Below are 24,168 nucleotides of genomic sequence, written 5' to 3'. Positions count from 1 at the left end.
TTCAGATATAACTATGATTTAACAATGGGCAAATGAGCCTACGTCTTGTGCATTCTTCAAATTATCTATCTCATTGTTGTGCGTAATATGACTTTTCATTCCTCTCGTGTAAATGTACAATAATAAGAGGAATAGACTCATTTACTCCATTTTAATTAAACATAATGCATAAATATTAGTTTAACTAGGATTTGTGAAAGAAAGGCAATTTCGGGTTGTTCAGATAAATTAGACTAATTTTAGTTTTCCTTTCAAAGGGATAAACTGTATCCAGCTGAAAATGAAAGAAAATGCATCTTCTCTCCTTTGTACCTATTCTAGATCTGGGTAGTACAGAGAGAAGCAAGACTAGGTATGGAATTAAAAAGAATAATTTATAGTTACTTTTCTAACAATATAAAGAGTGGTTTATAATATATCACTAGTAAATTTCCACTAGCTTGGCAGGATTTTTTTTTACTCTCTTTTCCTTACTGCACTAGGTGGCTTGCTCTCTAAATCTTCTTCAATAGGATAAAAGAACACAGAGGGACAGTTTAGACAACCTTGGCAACTTTAAGATAACTGAATTTCAATTTCCAGAATTCCCTAGCCAGCCATACTGGTTGGGGAATTCTGAAAGTTGAAATCCAGAGATCTTAAACCTGCAAGATTGAGAAACATTGGTTTAGAGGAAGGATTAGCCCACCTCTTCTTCAACTGAATACTCATTCTATTAAGGGAAGCATAGCACTATGTTCCAACCAGAAAGGAAAAAAAGTGACACTAATCCAGGGGTGGACTCCTGTATCGGTGAGTATTGGTTAGTGTTAGTTTGGATAATGGATAGGCACACACAGGCTTAACGGTTATAACAGCTCTTTATTAAATACAACAAGTGACAACAATCCAGCGAAGGTTGAGTCTGACAGCAGCCCTTTTATAGGGAGCTGTCAGACCCTTCAACCAATAGGATTAAACCTCTGTTCCTACCGGAACAGAGGACCTTGGTGGAAACCAGTGCAGTTAGAACAAGTATCTAACAGTTAGCTTCGTTTGGGCTGCATGCGCACCCACCACACGTTCCTCACGCATGCACAGTTGACTGCAATTTGTTCTGTGCATGCACAGAAGCATGCTGGAAATGGCAGAAGAGACCAGGGAACCAGTTCGGGGGCCTTGGAAGCCTGGGTTGCTGCCGGTTCCGTGACCCAATCTGAATCACCACTACCGGTTCGATTGGTTCGGCTGAAAATGGAGCATTTAGAAGCTCAGCTACTTATCCAAGTCAGCAATGGTAAGTAAAATGAGGGGATTAAAATGTCCTTCACGATTGAGATGACCTAGAAAGCAGGAAATAAAAGTATAGGATAGAGCAGGGGCAGGTGGGTGGGCCCAGCTGATCATCGGAGCGAACCAGTTCGCTCCCAGCTGATTGTCAGAGCTACCGGGTCACCCGAATCGTTTCAAACTGGTAGAATCCCACCCCTGCGCTAATGTGTTGTCACTTAAGTTGCATTAATGTGCTAATCAAGCTTGCTTTTACAGCAGCAAACTATTGTTTTTCTATAATGTACATATATGCAAGCAAAGTCATTCAGACCTTTCTGATGGCTGGACTTTTGTGATATACATATTTACAAATTAGATTCACAAGTTACTTTTAAAACTTAAATTTCATACATTTTGATATATTACTTCATGAGTTCAGACTTCATGAGTGAAATATCTTAGATTGCCGCATGCCAAGGAATATATTGAAAAGTTATTTGCATAGATTCCTTGGTGCAGTATTGTGGCATTTTCTATCTGTGGTGAGATATATAGAGGTTTGATTTTTTGTCACCTTGTTTAATGAAGTTTTTTTTCTATTTTTGACTTTTGATTATGCTTTGAATTCAGTGCACATCCATTCTTTTTACATTATTATGCTAAATTCTCACTGTACATGTGTATTGAAGCTCATTGCAACCAAGACTCTTATAGTTTTATATAGACATGTTGAAATGATACTCTGTAATGTACACTATCTTTAAATAATTGATTTATAACTATATCAAATAGTGTATTGGTAAAAAGATTAATGTCATAATCTTATATCACTATTGTAAGTCAGTTCTGCTGTTGTTCTTAAACCACTTAAATTTCATTAAAGCCAGTTTTCCTTATTTTTGAGTAACTGAAATGCACAAGATAATTGATAAAGTAATGTAGCACCTTAGTTGTATAATATAGCACCAGCTTGAGAGTTAAATTGGTATGACAATATATCAACCCATTTTGGTCTAGTGGTTAAGGCACCAAGCTATAAAGTAGAAGATGTGAGTTCTGCCTTAGGGACAACATCCAACTGGCTGATTTTGGCCCAGCACTCTATTTCAGCCTGGCACATCAGGCTCAGGTGGAAGCCATTCTGTCAATTCCTGTCACAGATCAATGTTTGGTTGATCTGAAAAAGTTGACTGTGCACTTGCAGGAAAATTCTAGGAAGAAAAAAATACTGACGGACTGGCAGTTTTGTTGGAATCAGAAAATGGGCCATGGGACCAGTCACAAATGTCTTGTCTTTCTTGAGAGAATTTTAATTTTCCTTTAAAAATGTCTGCACATATTGGCCAAATTTACACTTTCCAAATTGGAACTTTGCTGAAAATAAAATAGTGGATGGGTGATTGGTGTTTCAGATATCTGCTATAGGATTATCCAAGGCCACAGTAATTTAATTAATTAATTAATGTTAGCACAGATACATACTGTAGCTTCGGGTTGAGCTACTTGATCAAGCACCCATTGATATTACTGGCTATTTAAGAAAAGGAGCATTTTTCAGCCTTCCTTTTATGTAAACCTGCAGTTTTGAAACTTTGTAAACTCAAAGAATATTTCCCACATCAATTTGTTTACCAAGCAACCCAGATGTGTCTGCCAGGTAACATGTACATCTGCCAAAAGGTGATAAGGTAACAAAATTAGTGGACCAGAGGAATGCCGTCAATATAGTTTACTTGGACTTCAGTAAGTCATTTGATAAGGTAGACCATAACCTACTACTAGATAAAGTAGAAGAATGTGGGTTAGACAGCATCAACACCAGATGGATTCATAACTGGCTGACCAACCACACTCAACGTGTAGTCCTCAATGGAACTGCATCTACATGGAGGGAAGCATGCAGTGGAGTACCCCAAGGCTCTGTTTTAGGCCCAGTACTCTTCAACATCTTCATCAATGATTTGGATGAGGGAATAAATGGGGAACTCATCAAATTTGCAGATGACACCAAGCTGGCAGGAATAGCCAACAGCCAGAAGACAGGCTTAAGATACAGAAGGATCTTGACAAACTTGAACATTGGGCACTATCCAGTGGTGGGCTTCAAAACTTTTTAGAACCTGTTCTGTAGGTGTGGCCTGCTTTGTGGGAGTGGCTTGCCGGCCATATGACTGGGTGGGAGTGGCTTTGCAGTCATGTGACTGGGTGGGCATGGCCAACTTGTAAAATGTGGTGAAACTCACTTAACAACGCTTTTGCTGAGCCAACCAAAATGTTGGCTCAGAAATGCTGGCATTTGAAGCACGCAAGTCTTAAAGATGTCAAGTTACAAGACCTTTGCATCTCTAACCCTTTAGAAAAAAAGAGCCCAGGAGTGTTCAAACTTGACAGCTTTAAGACTTGTGAACTTGAACTCCCAGAATTCCTTCTCTCGCTCTTCATCTTGATGATGTGCGGACGGGTGGGGGAAGGGAACTGGAACCGGTTCTAAACGGCATTGTAGATTTGTGGAACCTCTTCTATAGAAGATGTTAGAACTGGCAGGAATCCATCCCTGCACTATCTAATAAAATGAAATTCAATGGTGAAAAGAGTAAGGTTCTACATTTAGGCAAGAAAAACGAAATGCACAGGTACAGTATAGCTGGTACCTTCCTCAACAGTAGTAACTGTGAGAGGAGTCTTGGAGTCCTAGTGGGCAACCATTTAAATATGAGCCAGAAGTGTGCAGCAGCTGCTAAAAAAGCCAACACAGTTCTAGGCTACATAAACAGAGGGATAGAATCAAGATCACGTGAAGTGTTAATACCACTTTATAATGCCTTGGTAAGGCCACACTTGGAATACTGCATTCAGTTTTGGTTGCCATGATGTAGAAAAGATGTTGAGATTCTAGAAAGAGTGCAGAGAAGAGCAACAAAGATGATTAGGGGACTGGAGGCTAAAACATATGAATATTGGTTTCAGGAACTGGGTATTTCTAGTTTAATAAAAAGAAGGACTAGGGGAGACATGATGGCAGTGTTCCAGTGTCTCAGGGGTTGCCACAAAAAAGAGGCAGTTAAACTATTCTCCAAGGCACCTAAGGGTAGAACAAGAAGCAATGGGTGGAAACTAATCAAGGAGAGAAGCAACTTAGAACTGAGAGAAATTTCCTGACAGTTAGAACAATTAATCAGTGGAACAGCTTGCCTCCAGAAGTTGTGAATGCCCCAACACTGGAAGTCTTTAAGAAGATGTTGGATAGCCATTTGCCTGAAATGGTATAGGGTTTCCTGCCTAGGCAGGGTGTTGGACTAGAAGACCTCCAAGATCCCTTCCAACTCTGCTATTGTATTGTATTGTATGGCTCATCATCCAGACATGCTAGGCTTTGCCACCTCTACAAAGTAGATATGTACACCTTAGAATATAACCAAGATATATTTTACAACTCAGATGAAGACCAGTAATAGTTGACAGTAATCAAATTCCTTCCTGAAATGCTTCTCTGTCATCACTAATTATTTTCACTGAGAAATCCTAAATTTCCAGGAAATACAGTTTAACCATCTTTGGCAGAAACCAATATAGCTGATAAATATTATGTGATTTTGTGCTATTGGTACAGGTAATTTAATAACATCATTATATAATTAAGTCAACCAATGTACTGAAAGTCCTTTAGGTCTATGAAGAAAGTTCCTGCTGCCTGTTTTAAGAAGCTGCTCGTATGAAATAGCTTATGTTGTATTTGTTTCAATTAACAGTGTGTTTATAATGGATAGGTAGAGGAACCATAGTTTCTCTGAAAACAATGAACCAAATGTGCATTGCTTTTCAACATAGCCAGGATTTTGCCCTAGATTAGCACCATTTTGCATATTATAAAAAGTCATATGCACCAGTTTGGTAGTAAAGTTTTGTGGTCTGAGTTATTAAAAGATAATATTCCATATAATCAGGTTATTTATATCAATGTAGAAGAATAATGATCACTAAAATATAAATGCATGTATATTCTTTCTAATAGTTTGAGCTGCAATACAGAATCAGGTATGTACAATGCTGTTCAGAAAGCTTACTATACTACTACTGGAAGTGATTACATTTTAAATGTTACTCCTTTTTAAAAAAAAATTAAATATATAGCAATTTCTTTGCTCTCCACTCCTTCTAGTACTTAGAAAGGATTATAATCTATTCCACAAACTAAAATCGTATTGGAACGAAGAGTTTTGTCCCTATGGCAGGACGTGTCCCTCACTACATTGACAGTGATGAGAGGTCAACAGGTTATAAGGTTTACTTGTAATATTACAAAACTATTTCTTGACTATCTTTTTGCCAATGAGTTATGGAATATAGTTAGTGGAACAGTATGTACCAGAGGTGGTTGCTGAGGGTACGGCCCTGTACGGTTGTACTGGTAGTGGCGGGAGCAGCTAAGAGCGTACAGTAGCTCGTTTGGCCCTCCCACCCACCTGCGCTCTATAGCTGTTTTTATGGGAAATGGCAAAGTGTGCAAGCACGCACAGCGTGTAGCACCTGCAAGACCCCCAACAAGCAGCTGGTTGTCGCAGGGCCCGTTGATTCCGCATGCATGCGCAGCGCAGGTCAGGCGCGTGCACCGCACATGTTCAGCTCGTGCACGAACAGACCATGAGCAGTGTACCGGTAGCAATGGTAAGAGCAACTCATCACTGGTATGTACCCCACAGAAGCTCAGTTCTACAGTATAATTGCTATCCAGTCACTATTTTAGTGCTGGTTAAGTTTTTGGTTACTATAAAGCAAACCAATATTCTTTTCCCATTAAGAAGCAAGATCTCCGACTCTAAATTAATGTTAGCTTATATATGAATAGAAGAGTGCATTATTATTACAGTCCGGCCTGTGTTGAACATCCAGGTAATAATAAACCTGATGCTGTTTAAAATATATCTAACTTTATCAAAACTAAACAATTCACTGTCTGATATTATTGCACATCCTCTAATGAACCTGGGATCCACATTAGCATGGCAGCATCCATCTGTTCCACTCTACCTACAAAGAATATCATTGATAAGAGTCAAGTAGTTCACAATGCAAAACCCAGAAACAACAGTGGCCTCAAGTATCACAAACAGGAAGAAGAGTGTTTGGGACCCTGTGATGATAACCACATTGCTTTGATTTAGGACTTTGTTCAACTATAGCAACATAATTAAGTATATTTCTAAGCACTAAATTGTTAGTCTGTTAGTCCACAGAACTGTTAGTCCACAGAATTTTGCCACAATTGCACATATATTTTTAAGTAAAGGAAAATGTTTGGACTTTTTTTTTTGCTCAGTAGATACTACTACTACTACTAGAGAGTAAAGCTGTACAAATATACACCGTTATAATTTCAGTAATTTTTTTTCTTTTGTTAAATTTTCTAGAGAACTTCGTGCTTTTTTAAAAAAATATAAAATTACAGTTGGTTGGACATATTTTTCAAAAATATCATAACTTTGCTCATTCTAAATAGTGATACAAATAAATATCCCATATTTATATTATTCTACCAATTTGAGTTAAACTTTTCAATTTGTAACCAGGATATATTTTGTTTCCCATTTTTGTAAAACACATACATATGCACAGAAGTAAAACTCAAAGGATTAGATATAGTAATCTAGAGTTCATCTTGTGCCCAGGCCTATAAATATAAAATATTTAAAGATACATTCCCTTAATGCCTTTAAGAGTCTAAACCTAATCACTTTAATTACTATTCAAATTTTTCTTATCTTTGTTGTTTAAGGCACACTATTAATCTGTAGCTATTAGTGGTCCAAAAGAGTAACTTTGTCACTTAAAGCAAAATATTTAAATATACATTATATCCTTAAAAACTAATCTTCATATTATTACATAAAGTCCATAATAATATTAATGAATCAATGCATTATATACAATATATGCAAATTTAAATATACAAGATTTTGTTACACATGCATTTCATTAGAACAATTGTACCATTTATTTAAACCAATATAAGTAGTTTGATGTCACTCCGGGAAAGCAAAGATTGTTAGTGCATGATCCTCCATAACTGGGGGGGCAAGCAGAACATGGCACCCCAACTTTATACGGTGCTTCTCCTATCCAATTTCCCCTAAGAAGGAAAAAAAAACCAGTAATGTACTTAGTATGCTGAATATTTCATAACACTCTTTATTGAATAACATAAAATATACTTTTTCCATATGTTATCTGCACAGCAGAAACTATTATACAAATGCTCTTAGATGCAGAATCTACCTTTATCCAAGATGTTTAATTCACTTACATTTTTAGCCCCAATTCCTATGGACATAGCACTAGATAGTTATCACTAGAACCAGAAAAATCTCATGAGAAGACAAGTTACAATATGAATAGACTGAGGTACATCCCTCCCATGTTGAGCTGATTTAAGAAATAAAATTCAGGGGTTGTAGATTGTTTATAACCAAATCACATGTTCTTAAAATGCAATGCTTTTTGCTACCAATTTTCAAAAAATGCTACGTATTTGCGGCTGACAATTATTTGCCCCTTTTGCTACTGTCATTTAAAAACATCATATGAGGTTTAACAACAGGGAATTCTTATATTTCTTTGATAGATGCAATTATAGCTGACCTGATTTACTTATATGGAATGCCAACATACAATGATGGCCTGTGTGCTGAGACAATATGCAACAATAGATTAAATAAAAACAGAGGAACTTACTTTGGGGCATAGTTGCATACCAAATAAATAGCTCGGCTCCAAACTGCTCCCCAGACATTCATATTAGGGCATGTGTGGATTGCACAGCCTATTCTGTTGGAAGTGGCCCAAACCATCTAAAGAAATAGTAAATTTTGTTTGTTAAAAGTCCAGCCTGAAAAGCAACATACTTATCACACTGACATAAGCTTTGAACTGAAGAATGGTACAGGAAAACTGAACCGATATCACCTGAGTATAATGTGTACACATGGGCCCGTAACATCTCATTGGACACCTTGGATTGCAATCCTGAGGATATGGAAAAGCATAATCTTTCACTTCATCATACCAGGGCTGCACCAGCTGGAGAATGGATCGATATCTGAGCAAAATTAAAATAAGACAAATTGGTATTTTTGAATGTTCAGTATTACTTATGTGCCTAAGTCATATATTATATGTAGACATATATGTATTATTTATTTATTTTTGTAAATTACTTCATTCTCATACACTTGCAGGATAAAAAATACTTGAAAATTAGTGGCTTGAAACAAATATATATGAAATTTAATTACCTTCCAGTCCGTACAGACAAATTTTGTCCCAGAAATCTCATCAAGTAAGAAGGGCCATGGTCCCAAATACAGGTGGCTGCCCAAGCTTCTGCAGATTTAGCTAGATTATCATCCCACACCTGGCAAAATATAATATTTTTTTATTTATCCTAAATACTGAAAAGGAGTTCAGAAATATGAAGTGGATTGAATAATATAACAATCAAATTATGCTAGTGAAGACTTGTTGACAGACTGCCCAAAAACCTAATTAGTCGGTTCTTCCATGTTTCTTTGTCCAGTGTGATGAACTGATCAAACATTATGAAGATGAATTTGCTGAGCTTCAATTCTAAGCAATTTATTAGAAAGTTACACTTTTGAAGACTGTTTATTCAATTTTATTCCATCCATCTTTCAAACTGCACACAAGCTGCATATCCTCTGTGTGAAAGCAACTGACTAGTCCAATTCATACAAGAAACATGGATATTGAGTGTTTTGCACCATCCAATTTCTCCACATCAGCAACATTAACTTCAAATAAACCTAAATGAAGGACTCTTTACATTGAGCACAAACTCACAACTTCTGTACAATTAACAAGTAGTCTTTCTTCCAAGCAATGGCATAGTATCCTAACAATCCTTGACTGACGTAAGAAATTTCTAATCAAACATGGATTTTGAAGATTATGTATTTCTATCAACCTTGTAGTAATGATGAAAAAGAATTGGATACTTGAAGCATACAACACTTGGAGAAAGACCTATGATCTTATGGAAGTATTAAACAGGACAACAATGTACAATATCTGCCCTTACTGTTCATCCTGAAGAATTCTCATAGGAAGCATTAAGACATCTGGTGTAGTTCTTGAAATGAATGTTGTTATTCTTTACGCTTCACTGTAAAAATTCCACTGTTAGGTAACAGCAGTCAGCTGCTCCAGAAAATGGGTCACTGGACTAGGATCATTTTTTCTATATGGACCATCATTCTTACTGATTCACAGTTCCATTTATGGCAAATATGTTACAAAAAAGAATTTGTGGGCTTAAATTGGTTTGGAAATACTACCCCTTCTAGTATGAAATTTTCATATTAAAAAGCTTGCAATAATTATCCTTGATTCTTTTACCACTGTTCCTATTTTACATAGAGAAAAACAAAAGTCAGAAATAGATGTTTACAGCCACCCAATGAGTGTTTGCTCATGATGCTAATATAAGTGGATCTTCATCTCCTTTGTTCTATATGCCAATTTTTAATGGGTCTTGTCTGTTCTACTCAGTTTATTGTTTTCTTCATACAGATAATTGCATTTAATGAACTAAACCCAACAACATATAAATTATTTCCCCAATAATGTTTTTGTAAAATAAAGTTTAATTTGATTTTGGAGAAAAAAGCTATTTTTGGAAATGATTACTTTAAAAAAAACCTTCAGACAAAGCAACACTTTAAATAAAATTTAATCTGGGAACAATATCTTGAATTTAAATTGCACTGAAATCTATTAATTTTATGTTTAAGTGCATTTAGACTTAATTTAAATGGGCTCAAAATGTTTCCTAAATGAATCAATAATAAATAATTATAAAGAAACAAAGTTTGCCAACTGATTATTTATGTATCATATCCCTGGCTTTATTAGTTGCAATTTCACATTAATCAAATTAAGAAATGCAGAGATTATCATCCAAATGAAGGGATCTCTTTAAGTCATAGAGTTCAATACATGGCCAGAACAAGTTAAATCATCGCAGAGAGACAGAGTCTGTGTCAACCCATCCAGGGAATGGGACCAATCTCTTCTCTGGATAATTGTTTCTATTGCCAATTTTTTTTCTAATTTGTAAATAGAATGTACCTTTGTGCAATAGGAATTCATGTGTCTGTATTAATCACTGTTAAAAAGACAAAACTAGTTGTTCGGTGTGATATCCCTTTAAGTATTTGAAACATGCTGTTATATCCTCTTTTCCTTTATTTGTTTATTTGTTTCCTGTCTTTATTATTTTTTATAGATAACTCAAGAAAGCGAACATACTCAAATACCTTCCTTCTCCTATTTTCTTTACAACAACAATTCCATGGGATGAGTTGGGATGACAGAGAATGACTGGCCCAAAATCACCCAAATGGCTTTCATGCCTAAAACAGGACTAGAACCCATCACTCCCTGGTTTTTAGTCTTTTGCTTTAAGGATTAGATCAAACTGGCTTCCTTAATCTCTGTCATGGTGAAACCTCTTTGATCTACCCCTCTGATCTCCCTTGATAGAAACTGAGTTTCTAATTCTCTGAACATCCATGTTTTCCAACACTCAATCTATTCTAATTTCTCAGAGTCCTTCAATTGTGATACCTACAAATCAGCATAGTACTTTATACAGGTTTTCACCAATGCATAATAAAAGGGAAACATTTCTTGTGATAGAAGCACTGTTTTTTCATATAATCCTTGTATTACATGTTGATTTCTGCATGAGACTATAAAAAACATAGGCACAAATTAAATGAACATCTAATTTGCTAACATTGGCACTCTTTCTCCTGCTGTGCCTGATGGTCCTTGGGTTTTATATCTAATTTTCACAGTTAGTTTCCCTGTTCTTTATTGCTAAAGAGGTATCTACCCCATGAACCTTTTTTTTTTTTTTGCACTTAGTCTTGTCAATATATACTATGGTTGTAGGAAAAATAAAATAGATTCCAGAGGCCTGGAGTTTCTTGTTATGATAAAGACTTCCTAGCTAATTCAGAACAAAGACAAAGAACATTTGAGGGCACTTTCTGCTTGATTGTCTTCTTAATTGTTTGTCTCCTTGATAGTTCCTTGATTACAGTATTATTTGTCTCCTTCATTGTTTGTCTAGTGTTAATTTCTACTTATCTGGGTGTTGGCTACTGGAGAGGAGATGTTCTGATCTTTTTGTTTTCTTCTCAGTTTTTATGTTGTCTCTTTTGCATGGTATATAAATGTACTTTATCTTTACATCTCTATTGATGTTTTGAGAGTCAGGCTTTCAGGAATTCCTTGGTGTTTAGATTTAGTTTGGTCTAGGATACTCACAGTCTCCCAGTTGAAACTATAGTTGAGTCTGTCCATGTGTTGTGAAATTAAGGTGTTTTCATGGGGTCTTCTAATTACTAGTAGGTATCCATGGAAGCACTCTGCTAGTCCTCTGTATGGTCTACATTGTGGATGTTGCAATTCTTGTACTGAATATTGTAGATGATTCTTGTTGTTTTTTCTGTTACTGGGTCTTTTGAATTACATAAGATGTTTTGTTGAGTTTTAATTAGCTGGCATGCTATGGCGAAGCCATCTGGTCTTAAGAGTCTGTTGGATGTTTCTAAGATAATTATAATGTATGGTGGAATTGCATGGCTTGTGTTGGTTGTTCTATAGTTGGTTGAGTGGGTTGAGTTGAGTGGTCAGGCATTTTTTGATAAAGTTGTAGGGATAGCTATTTTGTTAGAAGATATTGTATAAGTGGTCAGTTTTCTTTTTCTGATTTTTCAGGGTTGCTGCACTATTCATCTGAAATAATGTTTCCACAACTCCTCTTATGGAATGTTAGTTATTAATTTAGTAGTGAAGCACTTGGATAATGTGGATTTTTAAAATACATTTCTAACTTGCCACCATTTCCTTTGCTGATGAGGATATCTAGGATGGATAGGATGTATGATATCCCAGAAGGGTAGTAAATTAGCAGTGGTAGCAGAAATACTGATTATTTTACACACTTTTATATAAAGTTTTAATTCCTTACTTTAATAAACATATCTTCTCATAAAGTGGAGCTTTTCTCTATTTAATATTGGAAAACTTTAAAACAGTGGAAAACTGACTGAATTAAAGTAATAACATGTGCCTAATTTTGATGCTTGCATTTCACAAGAGACCTTACAGAATTTATTTTGGGATTACCATTTTTTAAAAACAATTTCCACTAACAAATGTGCATGTGGTATATATTCAACAAATCAAACCATTTTTAGAAGAATTGGTGGGGGGGGGGGGTTAGCAATGACTACAAGGCTATTCAAAAATAGGCCATTTCTTTTTAAAATTTACTGAAAGCGCTTTGTTCTAAAAAGATCATTTCAAGTGCCTATTTCTCAAACTGGTGTGTGATCTTTCATTGTTAACACATTTCTTGGCTTGAGTAACTTTAATATTTTCAATAAAATTTTAGCTCTGCCTTGGATCTATTCTTGCATAGAAAGTCACTGTGTGGACTGTATTATTTGGTTTATGTATGTCAAGGGAGTGGGTGAATTTTTAAATGGAATTGTCTATACATATACAGATGTTGATAAATTATTAAAGCTTCACAGGGACAAGTCTGATTTTTAGAAATATGAACATTTACATAGATTCTAATCCTGTATATTGAAGAAATTACTAGTTCTTGATGCATATGTATACCATACATGCCCATGCTTACTTTGGAAACCGTTTTTCTAAAGATCTGGCTCAAAATAAATATTCTCACAGTGATCTTCTTTTGTTTCTTGGCTGTGATTGTTAATTGAGATCCTATTTTCCTTAAGAAAAGACCAGCTGAGCAAATCAAAATCTATGTAATCTAGCAATCTGTTTCCTCTTTTTTCCCCACTATGCAGTATTTATGCATTTTTATCACTGTGTTTTACTTTCTCCTGGAATATTTTGATTTTTTCTTTTAATAGTACTACGTTTATGTATCATTTACCTGTTATCAAGTGGGATATGAGAAATATAAGAACTCAAATAGAGTGGGTGAAACATGTCTGGGAAATCAGTGTGAACCTTTCAAAGGTAAATTCCTTTTTTAAAAAAAATACTTGAAAACAAGTAGGTTTGACCAATTTTTATTTATAAGAAATAATGGCGCTTTTTTCTGAATGCAGTGAAGCTGATTGTTAGAGGCTTGGCTAAAGAATAAGCAATTAACTTACTAATCTGTTCCATTTACTCTTATTGAATGTGGTGCTATAAAAATGATGGATGAAGTACTCAATGTTTTGAATTACACTAGGACTCAGGGAATGGAGCATGCTAGATGTGTGAATAAATCATATTCATCAACAACAGCTGCAGGAAACATTTAGCACTATAGGAACCAAATGGTAAAACTAAGGATCTTTTCACCCGCATCATCCATCTACTGTCCAAAATGGTGTAATTGGACTGATCAGCAGTGGCCTAATTTGATATGAAGGCAGCGATTTAGGTCACTGAAATTCAAGGCTTCTTCTTGTCTCAATTCCCTTCCCCATCATACAGTTGTATATAAAAGAAAGACTTGTGTTTAAAAACCCCAGTGTTTGTCTTTTTGGCACTTTGATACTAACTTTGTACCATTCAAAGCTAATTTAGACTGAAAATTAGAACCTAAAGTAGCTCTGTTCCTTATCCAGCAAATGCAAACAAATTAATCTCTTCTGGTTCAACTTGTAATAGATATCTAAAACACAGAGCCATCATAACTAAAAGCTCTAACAGCTTTATACACCATTATTTTGAAACAGACTGAAGCTGATGACCAACCTTATCTAAATTAATAATTTAAATATGCACAGAAATGCTTCCCTTTAGCTAACTTCAGCTTTCAAACATGTGCAATACTATACATATATTATGTCCTTTATGCTTGCCTTTTTGAAAACTAAAAGTATACATGGCGGTGTTTCAATGAGAACTGTCCAACAGGAATATCCTAGAGAAAGTAACAAAAAATCAAGATGGGGATCATGGCCACATAATTAAAACACATTTAAAAGGAGAAGGGCTTATATTGTGTAGCCATGGTTGCCATCTCAAGTTTTCCAGAGGATGTTGGTACTATCCATGTAAACATTATATCTGATTTCCTGCAGATGAATTGCTACAATGTGCTTGAGATGTGGCTGAAAACCATTGGGAAACTATGTCAAGATTAGAGCAGTGCAAGCAATGATGGGAAATCACACAATTCTCATGGAACACCCATGCTTGAAGTGCTACACTGATTAACAAATGACTTCCAGGTGCAGTTCAAGGTACTGGTTGTCACCTTTAAAAGCCCTCGTGAAATGAGGCCTAGTTATCTGAGGGACTGTCTACTCCTGTGGTTTTTGTTCATCCTGTAAGATTTGACAGGGATACTCCCATCTTACCAGCCTTTAAAAGAGTAGAAAGAATATGGTTCTTCCCTAGACCTTGGTTTAGAGAGGTTAGATTGGACTTTTTGGGCTCTCCTCATAGGGGAGAGAGTTTGGTTATTGTAACCTCCAGATGACATTCCACATCGAATTTTGTTGATTTTATTGTTTTTTATATGTCAAATGTCCCAGAGACATTTAGAGTCAGGCAGCCTAGAAATATGAGAAATAAATAATTTATTTCTCATTTACATTTATTTATTTATTTTGGAAGGTTCATTCTGGTTTTGACTTTTTTCTTGCATGTATTTTCAAAACAGAGGTAGATATTGAATTAATGAACTGTCTTGATTTCATTTCCTACATTTAGATACAAAAATAGAAAGTAATTATAGTAAAATTATGCTGTGTCTGCCACTGCGTCCTCTACTGAGGAGTAAACAAAAGGTACATGGTGTTTGTAAGGCTAATCTCTAATGAGATATCATGACTCCACTAATGCACAGCTATACAATAACTCCTTTGAGTCAAATTTACTGGACGGCTATATTTTTTTCTTTGCAAAAAGAGGCAGATACCATTTACCACTAATACCTTCTGGGGTCTTTTATCACCTTCCTAACCTAATCCATAATTGTTTCCTGGGTGATCTCTCATCCAAGTACTAATAAAATTTATCTTCAAAGCTTGAAGTGCTATCTGCTGAGACAATGTATGTTCTTAATTAACAGGTTCAAGAAAGGCAGAATGCATAATCCAAACAAATTGTACAGACTCCAACTAGGATATTATCCCTACAAATGCTGTTATTGAGGGATAGCATTCTGATAGTTGTTAGGCTTAGTTGAAAATAGTTTTGGACTGTTAGTAGATTAATAGCTGCCTTCAACGAACATCCACCAGATTTTTCCCAATTCCAGCAAAGCATAAGAGTATTGAATGTAATTGTAGTTAAATGTGCACTGATATTTCTTTAGGTTCCTGATGCACTACCTGCTATAGATCTGATATTTCTGTGCAATTATCACAATATTCAGTCATCTCTTTAGTTCCAAAGAGAAACCTGCACAAGATAGTTGAATGTGCTTGAACATTTGAAAATCCGGAATAAGAAAATTGGGGCATTATTCCTACATCTATGTTCAGGTGGAAAATCTAAAGTAGAAACTTAATCTGCTGGATAACCATATGTCTCAAGTGGTGTAGGGTTTCCTGACTAAGCAGGGGATTGGACTAAAAGACCTCCAAGGGCCCTTCCAACTCTGTTATTCTATTCTAATTTGGATTCCCTTGAATGAGAGTAGAGCTACCAATATAACTCAGACTCCTGCTTTATCAAGGGCCCATTTCAGCAGTACTCAAGTGTGTATGAATATAACAGGCCTCCTTCCAGATTGAGTTCATATTCTACTTGGTGCTTTGGAGAATTGCTTGACTAAACTCAGGCCCTAGAAGACTGCCAGCTTTAACCCTGATCTGACTCAGAAATAAGACTGGGAAATGAAGCTTCCTGTCTTTCAGTAATTGTCATGAGAAAACCACAAATGGCTTTTAACTTTTTTTCTTATTATTATTTTTCACAGAATAGGGTGAAATCCACAGACACAATAATTCTTCAGAGAAAATGAAGTCAGTTCTGTTTCAGAAATAGAGTACAGAAGGTTTGGAGATAGACTCCATTACAAACATTTTTAAGACTATATGCTTATGCATTTTCAATTTTGGAGAAAATTAGACATTTTGTGGAATCAATTGTTGACATATCAATCTTGCCCAGTTTCAAACTGATCAGTGCCTATCACAAAAACTGTATCTTAAAATATTTTTAAAGATAATTAATATTTTTAAATAGTTTAAAATTATTTTCCTGTAGTTTGTAATTCCTCTGGAAATTGTAGTCATTTATCTGTGTTCCTTTATTTAAAATATGGCCATTCTAAAAGAGGTGAAAGGATTCATAGTTGGGCTGTAAAGTCTGATTTGGGAAAAATGGTGAATATTTTATTTCAGATAGAATTAACTGACATGTTTAGCAAGGGCATTATATTCTTCTCTAAAGCATTCTGTCTAGCAGGTGTAATGACCCATTTCTTATAACTGTGATGTCAATAGGAAGCTGGGAGATCAAACACACAATATGGTGGATATGATGCTCTGATACAAACGGGGTTGACTTGATATGACTTTTCCAGTCAAAGTAAAAATACACAATGCAAAGCTAGATAGTAAACAATCCATTCTGATGTATGGTAACTTCCTACCAACTCTAAGTTCCTAAATCTAAGTTGATTTCAAGTGTAGTTACGTTGCACTGAAGTTTTTCTTTTCAAAAGTTTTTTTGAATACCATTTATGCCCTTTCCAGATTTCATAACTATAAGCAAGGCAATTCCTAGCAACTACACCTAACGTTTGGTATTAATGAAAAAAGTAGGCAATACTCTAATACAGTGGTGTAATTCAAAAAATTTTACTACTGGTTCTGTGGGCATGGCTTGTTGGGCGCGGCAGGTGAAGGATACTGCAAAATCTCCATTCCGTCCCCACTCCTGGGGGAAGGATATTGCAAAATCTCCATTCCAACCCCACTCCTGGGGCCACCCAGAGGTGGTATTTGCAGGTTCTTTGAACTACTCAAAATTTCTACTACCAGTTCTTCAGAACCTGTTGAATTTCACCCCTGTTCTAATGTCATTTGCAAGAATAGTTTAAAGTGAATCAAAGAACTGTAAGGAGGCTTATTTCCTACTAAAGTCTGCTGGGTTTGGCTTCTTTTGTTAATAAAACTTCTTAAAACATTTTCATTCTTCCAAAAAACTTGGACTGATCACTTTGGCTGCTTATCTTCTCATTTACATAAAGTTATATTGTTATTTGATTGATAAAAGATTATTATCAATCCATTGTAGGACAAAGAACTATTTTGAAAGTATGGACTGCAGTCTACCCACTAGTCCACCCTAGGTTAGTAGATTGATGTTTCTCAACTCCTTAGTCCAGTGCTGAAAGAGAGCAGCTAATGAACCAGTTCGCTTCCATGACCCTGAGGCTTCCATGCCTAGTCTATCACCTTAACCACCGAACTACACTGGCTAGCTATTTGATTAATTGATCAATTGCAATTTTAAAATAAATAATTAAAATATTTAGTTTGATTGTTTTACCTTTTCAAAGCTGAGAACTAACATATAGTAAATAGTCCAGAAGAGCAAAGAACATTTTTTAAAAAACTAAAAAGATCTGTCAATACTTCAGAAAAGATATAACTTGTAATCTTGCTTATATATAAAATAAAAACAGACTTAAGCTTTTGAGAAATTCATCCTCAGTTCCAGACAGCATCTTGGTTTTTATCCAGGCAATTAAATTACAAACGTCAGTGCTAGATTATGTAGCTTTAAAATAATTGGCATTATTTTAAAACTTATGCTTCTGATGTCAGTATTAGTCACTTGACTGACTAAGTGCCCTATTTTTATCAATTTAAGTCTTAAAAGTAGACAGTTGATTCAGCTGCGATCTCAAGGAGTAAGACGTTCAAGGTTGAATGTCATCTCTTAGAGTGACAGTGGATACAGGCAAATTGCATATTGTGCTATTCACCAGATTGATATAACCATATCCGAAGTCATTTTCTTAACTTCTTTGCAAAAATGTACACATGTACACATTTGCAGAACTACCTTATTTCCTTCATTTTGGGGTTAAATTGGAATATAAGTGTCTCAAGAAGTATTATCATATTCATATTGGATTTTAATATACTGGGTCATAATAAACTTTCCCAAATGCACTTTTCCAGATATTTTTTTTCCCATTTCTATGCTAATGCTTTCACTTCCTTTTAAGAACTTGAAAGTAAATAGTTTCACTGACTGTGCAATCCTTTTATATGGCCTAATACAAAAGTGTGCAGTATGTGGTTCAAGGCATGTATACAGCCCTCTGTTTAATTTCCTGCATCTATTGGTCCAATTTCAAAAGGCTGTGCAATCTCTGGACAGAAGCCATATGCCTGTTTTCTGGCAGCTTTCTGGGGTAGCCATAGATGAAGAAGAAAAGAAAGAATAATCCAGTGAAGCTGATCCTTCCTTCCCATATTTATTTTTGGCACTCACTACGCAGGGTTTGGCCCTATCAATTGCCTCATGTTCCTGTTGATTTTATTTTATTTTTTGCAATGCAATGCAGCCTTGCTTGCCAATAAAGGAAAATAAAATTAAAAGCTAATTCATTGAACATGATCTTTTATCCTTGAACTGCCACTGAACACGGCATCGATGACAAGCAATAGTCAATTTGTGGGCATTTTTACTGTACTGAGCTTCTTTCTCTCCTCCTAAGATCCAGAAGGCCCCAAAGCTTTTCCAGAAAGCTGTGAAGATGATTCTTTGCCCAGGTGCTGAGCTGCAATGATAATTGAGCCCAAAACAGGTGCAGCTGTGTTGTGGGTTTATTATTGTGATTGGCTATTGTGCTTTGGTTACTTTTAACTTACTTTGTATTTGTATCTTGAGGTTTTATTGTGTGTGCGTGTGCATGTGTAGTTGTTTTTGTTATTTTAGGATTATGCATTTAAGGTGGCTGACCATATAAATAAAAAAATCACAGTTGCGTGACATCTCCATATGGAGCTAAGAAACAACTCCTGAATAGTTGCAAAATATTGACTTGTTTTACCTCAGTTTCTCTGAAGGATTGTTATAGGAGGAGCCTTGCCCCTTTTCATCACATTCACTCTATTTCTCCCCATTCTAGAGTTCATGAGCATGTAGTGGGGAAGGTAAGGAAACTGAGCAAGCAGATGGGATGGAATAGTAGATGGGAAATGCAATAGTAGAATTTCTGCTATTTCATAATAGTAATTGAATTCCTTTATTGATGTATTCTTTCATCACAGAAAACCAAAATATTAATCATTGAAGTGAACTCACCAAAAGTGTGAAATATAATTCTTATTGTAGAGCTGTGCTTCTCAACCTCTCCAGGCAGAATTCTTTGAGTTGAAGTTCAGACATGAAGTTATAGAGGTTGAGAGACACAGCTGTGGAGAAAGCGCTATCATTCTTATTACTTTGTATATGGATTAATTGAGAATAAACTACCATTTTATAGCTTGTAAGGATACTATCAGTTCAAAATGTGCATGCAAATCCACAGTGAGTATTGCATTGTACACTGTATTTTTCTAGAATTGTATTCAAATGTTTTTAAGGAAAATCCATTTGTATTTTTATGTTGTCAATTCCCATGTGGTCTACTATTTCCTCAAAGTTTTCATGTGTTTACTCCATATGAAAGGACCAAGTTCCACCATTGGTTCTTTACTTAGAGATTTTGCTTGTGGAATGTTATTGTTGACAGAAAAGATTTAGTATGAAAGAATTAACATGACTTAAAAATTAGTGTGCAGAATCACCTGGTCCAATTTAGGGAGCCAATCTGGAACACAATATGGCTCATTCTGGTCTAGGCCATTCCAAAAGTAGGCCCATCTGATGCACATACTGTATCCAAAGCAAGATTTAAACAAACCACACTTTTTTGTTGGAGGAGAATGTGATGGAATTTGCAGGAAAAATAGCCCTTCAAATTGACAACAAACATTGTACATTTCAGACACACTAAAGATTTACAGCAAAGATTGATACAACTAAGTATTCCCTTGCATATAATTTGGCTCTGGGTCAGGTAGAACTCTCTACTAGTTCCAAATGTGTAATCGCTGATAAAAGAGGATGTTTTCTCACATATTTTTTATAGTCCTGTAAGGTCCTACAAATTAGTTTGAAGTGGTCAAACAGCTTCATATTTATACATTCATTGCATTTGTATATCATTGTGATCAAGGTTGATTCTCACAGTTTACAAGATAAATAAAACACAAACATGCAATAAAACCCCAAGGACAAAAAAACGATTTAACCATATGCAATCATGGCACCAAGTCCAACTTAATAATAGCAATTCAGCCTTGAATGCCAATGAAAAGTTATGTTTTTACAGAATACCCAAAGAGTGCCAAGTAGATGCCACTCATCCCTTGGGAAGAGGGGTATAAGTAGTGATTATTGTTTTTTTTTAAAGTTTACTTAGGAGCCCTCACTTTTTTACCTCACATATGGCACAACCCTAAGCAGCCCAACCTGAAAAAACATAGGGTGGACTGTTTCCACAAGGAGGAAGTGAGGTGCTCCCATATATACCAAGAAGTGAAGTCATGTAAGTATGAATGGCTGAAACCAGCAACTTACTTGGAAACCTAATGGAAGGTAACGTAGTGCCTTTTTATCTAGTTGTGGGAACTCTCATCCACTGCAATTTTTACCAGTTTAAATGTAATGTAAATGTAATTTCAAATAATGTAAAGCACATTACTACTAGAAGTGCTTCTACTGTCAGGAGCTATTATTCCAAGTAGGAGCATAATTGGCACATTATCTGAGGCAGGCAAAGTTTTCCCTGGCTATGGAATCCCCTTCTGAATCCAGCAGTAGCTGTGAATCTAGAACTTCCAAGTCATAGATCTGCTCTTTCAGGAGAAGTGACATCCCATCAGAATTAAAAGCACACAGAACAACAGATGTTTTCTGGACCAGCAACAATGTGCTGAGGTTTAGCCTGATTCATTCATCCAGGCCTCTTTAGCAACCAATAAAAACCTCCATGGCATCTCAAGCCCAGCTCAATATGCACTCATGTATCATCAGTGTATGGATGTTTTATTTCATCCAAAACCATAGATAAACTCTCTTGCAAGTTTCATGTAGATATTGAAAAAGTAGTGGTAAAAGGACCAAACCCTGTGGTACCCCACAGAAAGGGGTCTACAGTTCAGAATAATTTTTTATATTTCAATAAAAAGGGAATTTACTGATAGGTTTCACTTATTATCAAACATTAGAAAACATCATCCAAAACTGGGTAGTATATATGATAAGTAGTATATAAGATTGTTATACTGAACATTTAGGTGAGCAGGTCATTTTAATGCTTATGTTGTCAAATTTGATAATGACACCATTATGGTTCAATAATTCCATCTTTTGATATTATTGAAGATTTCATTGTTTTAATTACATATCAACATTTGATATATTTGCTAATTGCCCAAAATAAACTTCAATGTTTATGATATATTAAGTGACATTAAAAATATCACAGATTTACTGTTCCAAGAAAGCTAACAACAGAATTATAGACCAACAGAAACAAAAACTGGCAATAGGAAAAGGGAAAAACATGCATATTTGATTAGACTTACCAAGAACAGATTTTAGGCAGAGTGGAGTTCCTCAGAACTCTAAGTGATAAAAATATTTGATGCCTACTTTCACATTTTAAAATTTATGGTTCACTCCTGTGCATGTTGATTCAGAAATGCCATTATATGCAATGGGGTCATCTGATAACTGTGTGCAGGACTGTAACCTTAAAGAACTTAGTTACATTTTTCTATATAAGCAGAATAATTACCACAGTCAACTTTTGCTTTCATGTAATACATTAATCAAACACAGAATTAATTATGCACTTTAGCTACATTCAGATTATATAATCCAAAGAGGCCTGTTAGAGTGATCTATTAGTTTATGTCATGTCTGCACCATAGGCAGAGGAAGGAAAAAATGGCCTGAATTACTCAGCACATGCAAACTATTAGTTCTTTCAAAAGCTTTTGGCTTGGATTTTTTATGGGAAAAAAACCAACCTTTGGCAATGTGAAACTTAAATAGATTATACTTTTTTTTTATTTGCAAGATCCTTCCAAGTTCAGACATGAGGAAATGAATAAAGACATGGCTGCTTACCATGTATTCCATGTTGGATGCAGGTGGGAATACTTTGCCCCTGACCTGATTGTGAAAATCCAAAATGGCAATCATATCATTCTGTGAGATATATCGCTTTTTCCTGACTTTGGGTAGACTTGCAGAATCCAGATGAGTTTTCAAAGCTGCTTCAACATCAGTGTAATTTTCAGTTGACAGGAATAGGTCAGTGGAATTGGGCAACACTAGTGCACTTGCTTCATAGAGAATGGTAATTAAGAGAGCCCCACTAATGGCAGAAAGGACTGTCATTTTAGGGTCTGTATACTTTAAAGCAGGAGACAAAGAGAGGATCTGTGGAAGAGAAAGGGTTAAAAATATTATTGGGATCAGACTAAATCTTTCCTTCCAGCTGAGTTTCCCAGCTGATCTCCCAAACCGATTCATGTGTGCAGCAAAGCACAAATATATGATGGTTGCAAGTAGTCAATTGAAATGCTGTGATGTCTCATGTTGCCTAGCAACCATACACACAAATTGTCCTGTAACATAGGTGACCATCTTAGTACAGCTCAAAGAACTACAAAAAGGATCCAGCGCACTATTTTCAAGCTGAAAAAAGTTTGTGAGCACTGTGCAGAATAAGTTCTGCACTCATACTAAAGAGACATAATCAAAGAAAAAAAATCAGGAGAGAGAGAGAGAGAGAGAGAGAGAGAGAGAGAGAGAGAGAGAGAGAGAGAGAGAGAGAGAGAGAGAGAGAGAGAGAGAGAGAGAGAGAGAGAGCACATAAAACCCACTATCTTCCTCCTGACATTCAACTGATTCAAGGAGCATCAAATGTGTAATAATAATAGTAAAAAGACATGCAACAGAAACTGAGCTCAGTGGCTTACCTCTTTGCAGAACCAAAAAGCCTAGTGTTATTATTCTTCCAAGTTAAACAGTTCTCTTCTGTGCTCTAATGTGAACCTTAGAGGGGAAAAAGAGTGTATCTTATTACCAACTTACAAGGAGAAAGAAAGAGGGTGGGGAAAACTGAAAGCTTTCTAGCTGCTGGCTACGCGAACTGCTAACAGCTTTTATATGTTATAGTAAACTACAAAGGGCAAATCTTTTTCCAAGACTTATGCACCCAAGGGGTGGAGTTTTGTACAGAAAACACAGTGATTGGGCTTTGACTGTAGGATATTAGGATATTGTTTCAAACACCCCTTTCACCCTGACTACAAAAAGGCAAGATTCAACTTTTTTTTCCCTCCTCCCCTTTGGTTTTATTTCATTTGGCTTTCTTTTTTCATAGTTTAATTTCCTGATATTAATACTTCTATACATGTGATAAATAATGCACATATTTTATTTTTCAGCAATCCGGTTGGAAAAATACAGGAAGCTTAAAGAAACAGAAAAGCAATTTGTTTCATGTTGACACTTGGAACACTGCTGTCAATCGTTTGCTTTTATTCAGGCAGCTCTGAAGCAAGAATGGAGAAAGTGAGACTCTGGAAAAAAAGACGTTTGTCACCTGAATTCATTCCTCTGAATAGCAACAGAAGCCTATACTCCTGAAAGCAAAAAATAAAAAGGGTCAAGGAAACATCTGGTCTGCATTTGCTGGAAGGGGGGAGGGTGGAATTCTTTAAGCAGTTCAGCCACTAACACAAAATGCAAATAGCTGAGGGGATAACTAAACAGCACCATGAGAAATGGGTCATCAGCTATAAGGGGTACCAGTGA

The 24,168-nt window shown here is 35.8% G+C and overlaps 1 protein-coding gene across 1 annotated transcript in view; it reads right to left on the bottom strand.

The window, feature by feature from the left end:
• Positions 1 to 23,469, bottom strand: part of PI15 (peptidase inhibitor 15) — a 105,589-nt gene extending 82,120 nt beyond the window's left edge. The window contains exons 1-6 of the mRNA XM_081951732.1: positions 23,328 to 23,469; positions 22,471 to 22,785; positions 8,541 to 8,659; positions 8,212 to 8,344; positions 7,981 to 8,096; positions 4,129 to 7,378 (exon numbers count right to left, since the gene is read on the bottom strand). Of these exons, the coding sequence (XP_081807858.1) occupies positions 7,243 to 7,378; positions 7,981 to 8,096; positions 8,212 to 8,344; positions 8,541 to 8,659; positions 22,471 to 22,743 (777 nt within the window). The 5' untranslated portion in view covers positions 22,744 to 22,785; positions 23,328 to 23,469 and the 3' untranslated portion in view covers positions 4,129 to 7,242. Of the gene's footprint in view, positions 7,379 to 7,980; positions 8,097 to 8,211; positions 8,345 to 8,540; positions 8,660 to 22,470; positions 22,786 to 23,327 lie in introns of the transcript that reaches the window.
• Between the last annotated feature and the right edge of the window lie 699 nt (positions 23,470 to 24,168).

The sequence above is a fragment of the Natrix helvetica genome (assembly GCF_964273705.1).
Source record: "Natrix helvetica genome assembly, chromosome: 4".
NCBI classification, from domain to species: Eukaryota; Metazoa; Chordata; class Lepidosauria; order Squamata; family Natricidae; genus Natrix; species Natrix helvetica.
This window is presented reverse-complemented; position numbering and strand designations above follow the sequence as displayed.